This window comes from Astyanax mexicanus, chromosome 8 (genome assembly GCF_023375975.1).
Source record: "Astyanax mexicanus isolate ESR-SI-001 chromosome 8, AstMex3_surface, whole genome shotgun sequence".
NCBI classification, from domain to species: domain Eukaryota; kingdom Metazoa; phylum Chordata; class Actinopteri; order Characiformes; family Acestrorhamphidae; genus Astyanax; species Astyanax mexicanus.
The window spans coordinates 36,090,664-36,105,413 of NC_064415.1; the positions used below are offsets into that span (position 1 = coordinate 36,090,664).

General features: G+C 38.5%; 1 protein-coding gene across 16 annotated transcripts in view; it reads right to left on the reverse strand.

The window, feature by feature from the left end:
- The window catches only part of camk2d1 (calcium/calmodulin-dependent protein kinase (CaM kinase) II delta 1), a 124,561-nt gene that overhangs the window by 53,513 nt on the left and 56,298 nt on the right, over positions 1 to 14,750 (reverse strand). For all 16 annotated transcript variants that reach the window (XM_049482047.1, XM_049482050.1, XM_049482046.1 and 13 more), the window contains exons 3-4: positions 5,084 to 5,143; positions 184 to 238 (exon numbers count right to left, since the gene is read on the reverse strand). In XM_049482047.1, coding sequence (XP_049338004.1) covers positions 184 to 238; positions 5,084 to 5,143 — 115 coding nt within the window. The remainder of the gene's footprint in view (positions 1 to 183; positions 239 to 5,083; positions 5,144 to 14,750) is intronic.

A 14,750-nucleotide genomic window follows, 5' to 3' on the forward strand; every position in this document is an offset into this window, starting at 1 on the left:
CCCAGACAGCAATGGTGCACATTAGCAGGGAGTCAATATCATTATTTTGGTTATATTTGGTAAGGGGAGGAGCTTACCATGAGCCGTGTGTCAGTGCAGTATGTGTTAAACTTTAACGACACACACACACACACAAAAACACACAAAAACACAAAAACACAAACACACACTCCAAATACTTACAAATCAAAGACGAGGTAGTGGAATCCCTCCTCAGATATGCTGTCATGAAGCCTCACTGTGGTGGGAGAGGCAGAAACAGAGAGATGATTAGATTCAATTCAGCTTAGCAGACATACCCACTTTTGTGTGTGTGTGTGTGTGTGTGTGTGTGTGTGTGTGTGTGTGTTTGTGTGTATGTGTATGTGTGTATGTGTGCGTGTGGGAAGATGTCTTCTGGATGAGGAAAAACTTGTCCATTAGATGAATTACACTGATTTCTACTCCCACGCTCGTCTACATTCCATCCTTAGTATAGTTTAAATCTATATAAACAACACATGAATCTTACTGCCTGACATGGAAAACACACGCACGCACACACACACGCAAACGTGCGCACACACACACCTCGGAAAGCAATTATACAAATATAAAATCACCATTCCATTTAAGCACTAACACAGGTCAAATCTTATAGAAGAAAAAACACACAGCCAAACGAGCACTGGATGTTAATCTACACAGATTTCTCTTCTAAAAACTGTTTGGGTGAGGTTTTTAGAGTAATCTTAGATTTTCAATATTTTCAACTGCTTGGTTAGCAGCAGCCCTAGCTATGGTTAGCAGCACTTAGCGCTAGTAAACACTGCCCCAGACAAAGCTACATTGAGCTAGCTTGTTTTAACATGGTAAACGCAGAGACTACAGACCGATATACTCATCTCTAAAAAAGCTAGCACTGCGGTTAACAGCTAATGCTAATACTGCTTCTGCCTCGGTGCTGGAAAACTGAACTGAAACTGCTGTATAAGCGAAGTGACTTTACTGCTCCTTACAACCTGACTGGTAGAATTCATACATAAGGTGCACCAGATTATATGGCACACTGTTGATTTTTAGGAAAATTAAAGGATTTTCAGTGCGCCTTATAGTGAAAAAAATATGGTATAAAATTATGAACACTAGATATGAAAAACGGGGTTCCAACATTCTTTACTGGTCTGTTCATAAATTTCCTTCCTCATGTTTAAATGTTTCTTAACATCTACATTTCCATTTCAAAACCAAAAGACTTTCATTGAAATTCCAACCTCTTGCACTCTATTCCGAACAGTGATCCCCTGATCCTCAACCCTTCCCCAGCCCTCATCCCCACTGCTGACAGACAGAGAGAATAAAGAGGGAATGATCATACTGAAGATGGAGAGATCATTACAGATGTTTGATTGAAAGAGTGTTAGATAAAACCATTCTTTCTGTAATCTCCCTGCGGAATGAGACAGCTTGACCTTTTGACAGCGGAGACAGTGGAGAGAGAGAGAGAGAGAGAGAGAGAGAGAGAGAGGGAGAGAGGGTGAGGGAAAGTGCATGCAAGAGAAAGAGAGAGCACACAAAAGGAAGTGCATGCATGTGTATGAGAAAGAGAGCACACAAGAAAAAGCAAAGGAAAAGAGAACCCTGCCCAAGAGAGTGAGAGAACATATCAGCACAAGAAAGTGAGTGAGAGAGAGAAAGAGGAAAGAGAGCACAACAAAGAGTGAGAGACAGGACAAAAGGGGAAAAAATAGCAAGAAAGCAAGAGCGTAAGAGCACATGAGAAAGAGAGAGATACAGTATAAGAACATACAAGAGAAAGTGCATGCATATACTATAAGTAAATGAGAGAGAAGGAGAGAAGGAGTGAGAATATAAGAGAGGAAGAAAGAGTTAATGAGGGTGCAAGCGAGAGAGAGCACATGAGAGACAGAATGAGAAAGAGAGAGCACACAAGAGACAGAGTTAGCATATGAATAACTGAGGGAGTGTGAAAGAGATACAAGCATTCAAGAAAGAAAGATTAAATGAGAGAGCAAGAGAGTGCAACAGAGAGAGAGAGAACACATAAAATGTGTGAGTGAGAGAGCATTTAAAAGAGAGAATAAGTTAAAGAGCAAGGGAGAGAGAGGGCATGCATATAAGTGAGAGATCACGAAAGAGTGCACGAGAAAGAAAAAGAGAAACAGGCTAAGAGAGAGTTTTAGAGAAAGAGAGATGGTGTGAGAAAGAAAAAAAAAGGGTATGAAAGGAAAGTATGGACACAGCAGCAGCAAAGGAATCCCCTTAGTATCAATATCTCAGGCATCTCCTCTCAGCAGTGATTCACCACATCTCTCTGTTTCCATAGCAACCAGGGGAGACAGGCTTTCCCGGCAACGGTTGCCAGGGACAAAAAGGGAGCACCCGCTCCAGTTTGGGCTCAGTGTGTGAGAAAAAGAGGCTGATTAAGGCAGAGATGCTCTTAAAAAAATATGCTGCTTTGGAACGGCATCACAGAATGTTCCCTGAAGAACCTTTACTAGTAAACATTATGTGAGAGAAGAACCTTCTTTTAGGGTTTATCAGAACCTAAACACAATGTAAGGTTCTGGTTAGTCTTGTCACAATAAATACATTAAAATAGATCTCGTTCCAACAAAAAAGTTATTGTGACAGGTCTATTTCATATGAATAAAGGAACTTCTGAGAGCTGTATATTAAGTATATTAAGGCCAAGAACCATAAGGGAACATTTATGTTTCAAGTGCAATCACTGAAAATCTAGACAGGAGAACTCAACACTCGATTTTGTTCACCAGTAAATTTGCTAAAATAAATGAGGCACCAGAGAGCGTTCCATATAAAGATATTTATCAGAGCGTGATAGAACATCTGTTTGCGGCTTGGTTCTCTTTTCTGTTTCAGTCGTGTTTATGTGGTGAGTAGTGGAAAAAACCAAGGGAAAAACAGAAGAAAGATTTTACAACCCAACTAAAACCACTGAGCACAGCTCTCCAGCAATAAATCACCCCAGTCAAGCCTTCATCTCTTCATAAAACCAAAATTATAGACCCACAAAAACTATATTCCACAAATGAAACTCTACGAGGACAAGCAGCGAATTGAAGCAGTAATCAGTGCAACCAGCCGTGCAGAAGGAAAGATGTTTCTCCTTTTTTCTAAGGTCTGGGGTGAAGCCACAGTCTGCTACAACAGTCTTAATTAGGGCCGCTGAGCACCCACGCCTGCTCTGGCTGGCCGTGAAGAGTCTGGGTCAACATTACTCATCAGTGCTTTGAATTAGAGGTCGAATTCACATGCCCTGTTTAAAGAGAAACATTCATTGTTGTTTTCGCTTCTTTCAGTTTTTTTTTTTTAAAGAAGAAAAAAGGTGCAAACAGGTTATTTTGTGTGTTATGGATGCACTATAGCAGGCTGAGATGTTTAAGCAGGCAGGCAAATTGCAAAAGCATTTACGGAATATGAGTTTTATAGTTATCCAGTGACCAAATGAAAATAGGATCTTCATTTTTTCTCTAAACAAGGACTTTTTTTTTAAGCTGCACATTAAGGGGCAGGTCACCATAAATTAAGGCTAATTCACACCAATTACCACACCAATTTACAGTTTTTACTCACTTACTCGCTTAGACGCATTTCTTAAAATTTGCCCCACAGTGTGGACATTTTTTAACAGTTTGTACAAACAGCACCACATAATGGAAGAGCAGCTAATGCCTGTACTTCACTCTAAATCCTTTGTTCATTACCCAAAAGACATACATTTATATGAGTGAACCTGTCAGAGTCATTAGAATTAAAAGTTATTTAGTCATTAATTACAAACAAATGATTAGTCATGTACTCGTCTTTCAGTTTACTCTATAAGGATTTTCTTAATGCTAACGTTTTGCTGTCCGACTGAGAATCTTTTAAAAAGTCTCCAGTTTTTGTTATACTGTTTATAAGAGCATGACTGTAAGAAATTGGACAGAATTCACCTTTTTATTTTACTGTTTAAATACTGTATTTTTTGCACTATAAAACTCACTTACAACCCTTAATTTTTCCAAAATATCGTCAGTGCACCTTATGCATGGATTTTACCGGTCAGGCTGTAAGGAGCAGTAAAGCCTCTCCACTGAAGTGCAGAGTTATACAGGAGTTTCAGTTTAGTTCTCCAGCACTGAGGCTGGAGTAGTATTAGCATTAGCCCCTATTTTCCCATTCAGAGGTGAGTATTATCGGCCTGTAGCCTGCTGCCAAACCCAGCTAGCACTGCTGGAGCTGCATTAGCTTACTGTAAATAAATGGAAGTGCTTTAATCACCCAAATAAACAGTTATCAGGAGAGAAATCTGTGTAGATTAACATCCAGTGCTTGTTTGACTTTAAAAGAAAGTCTTTTTTTATTTTTTCTTAGCTTAGCTTTACTTAACTTAGTTAACCACAGTTCAACACAGCACAGAATAATATACTGACTATAATCTGCATGACAGAAGCGACTGATAATTTGGGAAACAGCAGAGAGTTCTACGAAACAGCAGACAGTTTATTTGCATTTGCATAAAATAAATGAGAAATGTCCTCTGTGATGTGCACTACATGATGTGCAGATTGAACAACTGGTTTTATGAAATTGATTTCTGATGTGAGAACTGCTTCAAAGTGACCGAGAAAAACTGTAAATGTAGAAGAACCTTTGCACCAAGTATGATGCACTTTTTATCTTGTGTTGTCTTAGACAGATTGCTATATCAGGTGCGCAGCAACATGGAGGTGTGCAACGCTTCCGTGTTTTCCGTTGCCAAGATAGCAACATGCCAGTAATGTACCTAAACACATCTCATTTCATCAGCTTAGATGTATTCACATACACCATTGCTATTAAAAACAACACAGGTGCAAGATGTGAAAATAGACTGTTGGTGGGGCGTAAGATAGCAATGAGCATTGTGACATGCTTTGTGCAGGGTGTGAAATAGGGTTCCATGTTTCTGTTGGAAAACCGGGGTACACATGGAAACTCCACCCAGATAGGGACTTGAACCCACGACCCCATCACTGAGAAGTGAACATCAGAGTGGGTGTGAACAAGACTTTAGTTTGTTGGTGGTGACACTCACCGATGTTGGGGTGCTTTAGCAGACGGCAAATGCGGGCCTCTCGTTCCAACTTCTGGTGATCTGGAAAAAAAAAGAAAGAAAAAAGAGCATGTCAGGTGATATCGCTCTCAAACCCAGACTAAAGTGACATCTCTTTCAACAGCACTTTAAAAAGCTTATAATATATGCATTAAAAATGCTAAATTATGTCTGCACTCTTGTCTTCCTTAAGATTCCTTATCATTCAGTATAGTATGTTGTTATTGAGCATTATGTATCTGTTTTGTAGATACCTATACTTCTGTATTTAGCCAAACTCTAGCACAGATGTATGTTAGGATTCTAACCTTTTCAAAGTAGACAAAAATACAGAATATTCTAGTAGATAAGAGATCAATTTCAGAAGTTTAGCATTGGATTGAGTTCTTATTTTGTCCTAATGACACCAGGAACTTGAGCTAAATAAACTCATGAATTAATTAAGTTTTTATGGAATCGATAAAACAAAAAATCCTTAAAGACAATCTCACATCATCTTTTTACCAATACTTTAACATGATCACATGCATCAGAAGGATAACAGACAGATGTTGTTAAGACTCGGGCTCTCATCCCAGACCCAACATCAGACACTGAATAAATATATAAACCACTATGTATTGGTTTGTAGCCAATGAACAAAAAACTAAAACAGAAAAAAAAAAAAAAAAAAAAATATATATATATATATATATATATATATATATATATATATATATATATATATATATATATATATATATATATATATATATATATATATATATACATACATACATACATACATACATACATACATACATACATACACATACAGCTCTGGACAAAAATAAGAGACCACTTAAAATGATGAGAAAACCTCTGGATTATAATAAGAAGGAAGATGGATGATCACAAGCCATCAAACCAAGCTGAAGTGCTTGAATTTTTGCATAAGGAGTGGCATAAAGTTATCCAGAAGCAGTGTGTAAGACTGGTGGAGGAGAACATGCCAAGATGCATGAAAACTATGATTAAAAACCAAATATTGGATTTCTGAACTCTTAAAACTTTATAAAAAATAAACTTGTTTTCTTTGCATTATTTGAGTTCTGAAAGCTCTGCATCTTTTTTATTTCAGCTATTTATCAATTTCTGCAAATAAATGCTCTAAATGACAATATTTTTATTTGGAATTTGGGAAAAAACTATGTCTGTAGTTAATATAACAATTTAAACAACTATTTTAATTGTAATGCTATCTTTTTCATTTCAAACAAACCACAAACAAAACATATCTAGCAAGCAAAGAAATTACAAAATGGCTTAAGCAGGTTATTTTCCAGGTCGTGAAAGGGGAGGAGCCCGAAATGCCTTCCTTGTTCAGGCTGCATTCATTCTGGTGCAAACAATCTATATAATCCTGATTATTATCAAAGAAAGTCAGGATTTAAGGCTATTCAGTGGCAAACAAACATTGACATATTAATACCACTCTGTCCTGAGCCTTTTAACCCTGGTGGTCCAACCAGATATGCTATTTCTTCAGCGCTAATCCTAACCACAGCAGTCAAGGTTGATTCACAATGCTCTACTTTTCCTTTCAATCACATCCTGTTTTACAATAGTTGTAATCCTGTTTGAACCATTTGCATGGCTGCCCTGAGCATTCAGCTGGCTCTTCCTCATGAGGGAGGATGGGTAATCTGTGACATAACAGGATTACACTGTTCACTTGCTCTAAAGTCTAATGACCATGTCTTCCTCCTGCTCTCTCTCTCTCCCTCTCTCTCTCTCTCTCTCTCTCGCTCTTCCCTGCAGTCTTGAATGAATGTCATTACACAATCCCGTTATTACACACTAAAGATCAACATTTAGACTCACACTGAGAGCAAGTGAGAGAGAGAGAGAGAGAGAGAGAGAGATATTATCTATATATAGCATGATTGTGATATCATTTTCCCCCCAATACAAATGTTTAAGGCTTGTCCACAGAAACCAGAAAATATGATACTTTTATGTTAAGCATTTTAGTTAAGTGATTAAGTGATTTAAAATAAAATGAAACAGGTAAAAGTATTTTAGATGCAGGCAACTGTTTCGTTAATAACTTTTTTTAGTGAAATAAAAATAATATATACATTAACAAGCTCAAACAGATAAAAAAAATATTCTGTGAAAATGCATATATATTACAAAGATATTTTCAGAAACAGCTGGAATTCATGCATTTTCACAGAATACATTTTGCAATCCTGTTCCCCTATAACTATTTATTAATGCATATCAGTTGAATTTTTGTGACTTCATTTTAAGAGAGCGGCACCTGGAGAACTAAACTCCCTGTGCACTTTAAAAAAAAAAAAAAAAAAAAGGCAACAAGAACTTTAAATGTCAGGGCCCTCAAAATTCTACCAATGAAGTGTGGAGCTACGTTAAGCTTGTTAATGGTGTAAAAATAGTGATTTCTTTGCACAGGCAATTCTATGCCCCTATCACTTGCATTGTAAGCCTGTTGGGAGCTTCGACCAAAAGTGCTGTATTTCTGAAAGCTGAATGGAGGTGGGCTATTTAACAAAGGTTCGTACCCATAATCATGTTTCACAACACCCCAAGCCCATTTCACTCTGGATTTCTCCTTTAAGTTAAAGCTATTTATAGTTATCTATAGTTATCTATATATAGTTATATAAGTTATTTATAATTTATTTTTGTACTTCAGTAAATGTATAATAGTACCTGCTCTAAAGTGTATTTAAAGTATAAAAGGATAATTTCTAAATTTAAGCAATTTCTTTTTTTTAAGATTAGTTATAAATGAACACAAGCCTAATACAGTAAAAATAAAGGATTATGCTAGAACTGCAGCAGGGGGCAAACCAACCGCAGCACACACATTTTTATATGCCTTAATGCCAGATTAAAATCTGCACGATTAAAAAAAGTTACATTCAAATGTTTATGTAAGCTTTGTAACAGATTTTCTAGTGAAATGTACAGAGAAGAAGTTAAACCACTAATAAGTGACTGAAATATCAGAGTAAAATACATATACTGTTTAAGCAGTTTCAACACAGGTGGCAAGTAACAAAGTGTAAGTATTTTCTTACTTCCCACCTCTAATAATATTTATAATAATAATAAAATGTCATGTGAAAAAGTACTGGAAGAGTGCTGATCCAGTGCAGTAGCCATGTGTTTAGCCATTGCCATGCTTGATATAAATGTATAAGTGAATCCTGCAGTTATTATGCAACCTACTTTACTTTATAATGCACAATAGCTTTAAAACAGAATTAGAGTCAAACTGAGTGGTTACTATTTTCCCTTTTATATCCTGTACAGCCTTTTCTGGTATACACTCTAATACCAGTAACAGGAAGTAGACCTGTGTGTTGTCTCTTCTTTAAAACTGCTTATATTTTCTCTGTACTATTTTGACACCTTACAGAATATCATCTGTACATCAAACAGCATTCCTTTCAAGTCCAGGCAAGTAAAGTACCTGTACGCAAATCATGTTATGAATATATGAAATGTCACAGTATGTTCAGTAGCTTCTCCTGTTGCTGTAAGCATGACTCAGATTCAGATCTAGATCTTCTGTGGATGAAAGTTTTGGCTTGACCCAGTTCACCAAAGTCCCAAATGACAGAAGGAATGCAGGAAATGGGGCGGCTATTTTCAATTATGTCACACAGGCACACACTGACACAGACATAGTTCACACAAGCACACACGCTCTCACACACACACACACACACACACACAGTACAAATAAAAGACTCTTTCATAGAAAACATTACAGAGCAGCTCACAAGCACAGTTCCATGAGCCAACACACTTGAAGTTCTGTGGAGTAAGAAAATTGGATCTTGTTCCGCATGAGTCATATGTGGAAACATGCAGGTCTTTCTGGTCTAATGCTCTGCTGGACTGTACAGCCACTTAACCAGCAGAAAATGTTACAGTGCAAATGATGGAAAATACTCTGTAAACTGCTCTATATTGTTCCTGTAAGAAAGAGAAGAGGAAGAGAAAGAACAGAAACTGCCTGAGAACATCAGACTTTGTTCAGTGACTCTGTTCTAATCGATCACTGGAGTATGTTCCATTTACTGTGAATAGACGCAAACATTTAAAAATTTCTGAGAATGTGTATAAGGGCGTTTTCACACCAGCACTATTTGATCTGGTTAAATCGGACTCTGGTTCATTTATACGCTTAGTGTGGTTTATTTGAGCAGGTTTGAATCCAGTAATCGCACTCGGGTGCAGAACAAAACAACCAGACCGAGACCTGCTTGTGAAGGTCATCTCAGTCCATTCTTAACCGTACTCTGGAATGGTTTTGCTTGGTAAAAAAATTAATCTGGTCTCGATTTGACCAAGCTATCAAATATACTCCTTTTATTTGCTGATAAAGCACAGTTTAATCTCATATTTTAGCCAGATAATGGTAATTACCACAGCTATGAACAATCGCTGTTTCTGCTGCTTCATGCTGTTTACATGCACTTTGTTCGCGCTGCATTCACTAGTCGCAGCTGCACGTCGTATTGAAAATATCGTGTTTGATATACATATGCCCTGGAACACAGAATCTTCTCGCTTTATTTACTTTCTTGCTCCCAAGGCAGACAGCTATGACCAATCAGAGGGGCAACGTGCTTCTGTAGTTTATTGGTGCACATTTTGGTGCGTTTAGGTTCATGCCTGTGTGAAGTCAAACCAAACAGAGGAAGAAAAAACACCACAAGTAAACGAACCCATCAACTCATTTGAACCATGGAAACAAACTACAGGTGTGAAAACAGACTTAGTGTGAAAAAGATTTCTCTTGCCACTGTTGCCACGGCCACCACCTTGCTTGGACCTTTATCTCTGTAAAGCAATTTTAAGACAACATTTGTTTGTTGCTGGTTTCAGATGGTATAAATTGGTATTTATGGGTAAAGCATGTAGAGAAGCTGCTCATCTAGGCAAAAAAAACATACTCTGACTCACCAGCTCTTAACGAACATAGTTCATGTTGCATATCTGATTTTGGTCAAACCTGGTTATGCAAGTCAAGCCTGGTTATATTCGTTATATAGCTTGGTCAAGTTCATTATTCCGTATTGTTCACACTATAAGGCGCACTTAAAATCCTTTAATTTTCCCAAAAAACATCAGTGCACCTTTTGATCCGCTGCGCCTTATGTATGAATTTTACCAGTCCCCCTTTTGTAAAGAGCAGTAAAGCCATTCTGCTAAAGTGCAGCATTATACAGGAGTTTCACTTCATTAGTCGTTAACTGTGCTAAGCGCTAGCTCTTTTGATGTTCAGAGGTGAATGTTATTGGACTGTAGTCTGTGTGTTTACAGTGTTAAAACAAGCTGCGTGGGACACAAACCGCTACCTCATATCGCCTTGGCTTACCAGAGCACTCAGGGTTCCTCAGTGTGGCGCTGTCAGCCTGCTAATGCTAATGCTGTTGAAAAGTTGGAAGTTTAAGCTTACTGTAAAGAAATAGAGGGCACTTTAGTCACCAAAATAAACATTTTTTAGGAGAGAAATCTGTGTAAAATAACATCCAGCGCTCGTTGGACTTTAAAAGAATTTTTTTTTTTAAATAATTACAGTTTTGTTTACTTAGCTAAGCTTTAGAAGCAAAACATGGTGACACACCTGCTCCTTAATACTATCAAACAGTGCGCCTCATAATCCAGTGCGCCTTAAAGTGTGAAAAATACAGATCATGCAGACCAGCTAAACAGTCAAACTCAAACAAAATAGTCAAGAGCTAAGCCAGTCAACCAGCTAGACCCTCTTGAGCTCACAAAACCTTTTCCCCAACTGGAATATTATCATTTAATCAGTTTAAATCAGTATTGCAAAATCAAATCAAGATATTTAAAAAAAAGGGGGGGGGGGGTGCATTTAAAACCCTTACTGACTAAATAAAAGTCTAAATGTTCCTCCCATGATAATACAGAGAACATCCCACCTCACTATTCATACTATGCCAAAAAAAGACGATGGAACAAAGACAAGCTCAATTAAAAGTTGAAAAAGGAAAGAGAAAAGGAGTCTCCCTCATTAAAATCATATTAGAGATTATCTAGTTTAGCAGCTATAAATAAAGCGTCCATTCCCATGAAGATTGTTCCTTCAGTCTGGAGGGAGGAGAGAGAATGCGGGAGAACCTGATGTAGGGCGTCTGAGATGAAGGAGGGAGGAATGAATGGAGGATGAACGCTGGTTTAGGTGATCAGGAGGAAAAATGAAAAAGTGACAGATGTGCGCTCATGAATACAGCCCTGACTTCATTCATTACTGTACACAGGCAGGGACTATAAATAGACAGATGTTTCCATGGTAATGTGTCACTCATCATTTTGCAAGACCGATCAGTCCTGGCGTTTGATTGTGTGTGTGTGTACATACACCAACAGCTGCATGACTATTCATGCAGTTTACCCATTTGCAGTTTACGCACAGAAGAGCAGTCAAATGCAACTAAATTAACTGCAGCTCTGAGAAATGAAAATCTTAACTGTATTACTGGTAATGACTACAAAACACTAAACTGCTAAACACAATTAACTGCTGCTTCATGCATAATAATTGCCAGAAAAGTTTGGTTTTAAAACTATAGAATTTATTTGACCTTAAATAAAATTACACTAATCATGTAGAACATGTATGTATCATTTTTTTATACATTAGGATTCATTGCTCACAGTTCACAACTGCTGTTAACATTTTACTCAAGCAAACTGAGAATCTGTATTTGTATTTTATTGGTGCAGAATGATCAACGAGGTGAGGAAGAATCCTAGAGTGTCAGCTGAAGACTTACAGAAATCTCTGACACATGTTAACATTTTTACTGACAAATCTACAATAGGGAAAACATTAAACAAGAATGGAGTTCATCAACATCTCTCTGATCAGCTCGTATTTCTGAGGATTTTCTTTTCTTAGCCACTGCAGATAAAGGAGGCTGAGAAACAGCATGCATATACAACTCAGAGAGACCTATAGTATTATACAAACAACAAGAAAAAGTGGATTGTAGCGAAAGGAGACCTTTAATTGTTGTAATGTGTTTAATATTAATGAGTAGATGTGTTCAAACTTTTGACTGGCACTGTACAGTTCTTGTTTATTCAGGTAAAAACACATTTAATACTCACAAATTAGGGACTACAGAATGGCTGGTATTGTACATTTTCTCACTGTGGGTTTAACAAGGTTTTTAACAGGGATTTTTCGACATTGTCCCTGCAGTTGCAGTGAACTGTCACTGACAGAGATTCACACAGATTAGAGGATTTGTCTGCGTTCAATAGACAAAGGTTTCAACACGTGTTCTTGTGCTCCCTCAAGCATTCCTGAGAAAAGCTCATAAGTCAGCTCTCAGGTTGGTGCGATAATTGTGAGAGACAGTAACACACACTTACACACAGACACATCACTATATGCGCACTCTCTCACACAAACACAGACCACTCAACATCAAAGAGAGGCTGATTCATCACTGCTGCAGTGGCATGCTTCAAAATGTCATTCAAGCAGATTCAGCCACCGACACAATGCAGAAAAAAGAGGAATATCCACTTCTCATCTTTAACACAAAACACTGTGTAGATAATGCAAGATTGTCCCTTTATTCAAATAGCAGGCTAATAGAGGGGTGTAAATATGCAAAGTCGATGGCCTCGGACCAGCAGCAGTGAAAGGAGGGACAAATTTGCATACCATGCAAATCAGCAAAAAGAGGAAAGAAAGTTTGAAAAAAAAAAAAAAACGCAAGAAGAGAAACTGTAAAAAATGTGTATAGTCGGGGGAAGTATATAGTCGTGTATGTGTGTGCGCATGCATGTATGAATGCAACCATGAGAGTGTGCTTCTATTTATAGAGTCATGTGATATGAAAGTGCATGCATGTTTAAGAATCATCCACTGGAGTGTGATGCTGCTGTGTGACAGGACCTCTAGAACCTAAACCCACCCAACTGTAGGGCTGTCCCTAACGATTATTTTTTTCGATTAGTCGACTAATCTATTTATTGAGAAACATATTTAAATAATTATTATTTTACGTTTTAAAGCAAACGATAAAATACTATATTTATATATAATAACAACAACAGCAACACAAGCCTACTAAACCAAACCCCACACTTATAATCACTTACATGTACAACACGTTTAGATCTATAACGCTAAAAATGAATAAGCTCCCATACACCACAACCGTGTGTTGCACTGTTTTCTGTGACCGCTAGATTTTGTGACCACGGGCAAGTAGTTCTCAGCAGACCGGTGCACTGGCCGATTCGAAACGTGTTCATTTCTAATGTTTACCCCGACTGGCCAAAACGGTTAAGTTTAGGGCTGAGGGTAAGGTGTAGGTATAGAAAGCTTCCGTTTTGCCAATGAACGCTCATAACCGTGAGCACTGGTCACAAAATTCCGACGGTGACAGAAAACGGTGTAACACCGCAGCGCCGACGGCGCTAGCTAAAATAACTTAAGGCAGCTAGCTTAGCTAAACACCTGAACTTATGAATAATGCTACTGTTTCTGGAAACTGCGAAATGCCATGCACAAATATAAACCAAAAATGTATATTTTTTGCCTGTGGCAGGTTTAAAACCTTTGGTAGACGGCCTTAAGTCTTTTTAAGGACACCCGCGGAGACCCTGATGTAAACGGTAACTTACTGTGTGACCCTGTTGACATAGTGCTCCTGTATGTTTGCGCTTCAAGTGCTCCTTTTGCACATATGGCAGAGGAGCACATTGTTGCCCTTTTGCGTGAAATGCTCCCAAACTTTAGATGCCCGCTGGCGTTTTTTTGTAGCTGTTTTCACTACCGCAGTTCTACAGCGGGGGTGTTGTGCCGATTCTGTCCGCGAAGCGGTAGTCGGATTCAGCAGGGAGTCGGATTCGGCACAAGCGCGGCAGCACCTCGCGGTCCGCGGTGTCAGTTGTAAGCGCTCGCGCTAGCCGCAAAATACGGCAGAAAACACTGAGGGAGCTGCAGAATTATGTATGGGACTAGAATATGAGCTCTCACCAGAACAAGCGAATCTCTCTCTCTCTCTGTGTGTCTCTCTCTCTCTCTCTCTGTGTGTGTGTCTCTCTCTCTCTCTCTCTCTCTCTCTCTCTCTCTCTCTCGCACGTGAACTCCTCCGCGTTTGACTTGCAGAACTGTGTTTAGCTGTTCTTAAAAATCATTTTAATTAAATAATAGTTCTATGCTTCTATGTTACCGTGTTAATTAACATATTTACGACGCGCCGACGCACGTTATGCAAATCGATGTATTTTCGTAATCGATGACGTCGATTATGTCGACGCGTCGCCCCAGCCCTACCCAACTGCATCTTCTCCTCACCACTAGCACCACCCCCACTCCCCCAACACCCCCACCCAGCACACACACACACACATATATTACACACACACACACACATACACATATATTACACACACACAGGCCGTGTCATGCAGTGTTGCCCTGGCAGCCAGAGGAGGAAAAAGGTAGCGTACTTCAAAAGCTTACAGCTATCCTTACAAATCCGACACCTGAGCCCTGACACACACACACACACACACACACAAACACGCACACAAACACGCACACAAACACGCACACAAACAGGTCAGGTAGCAA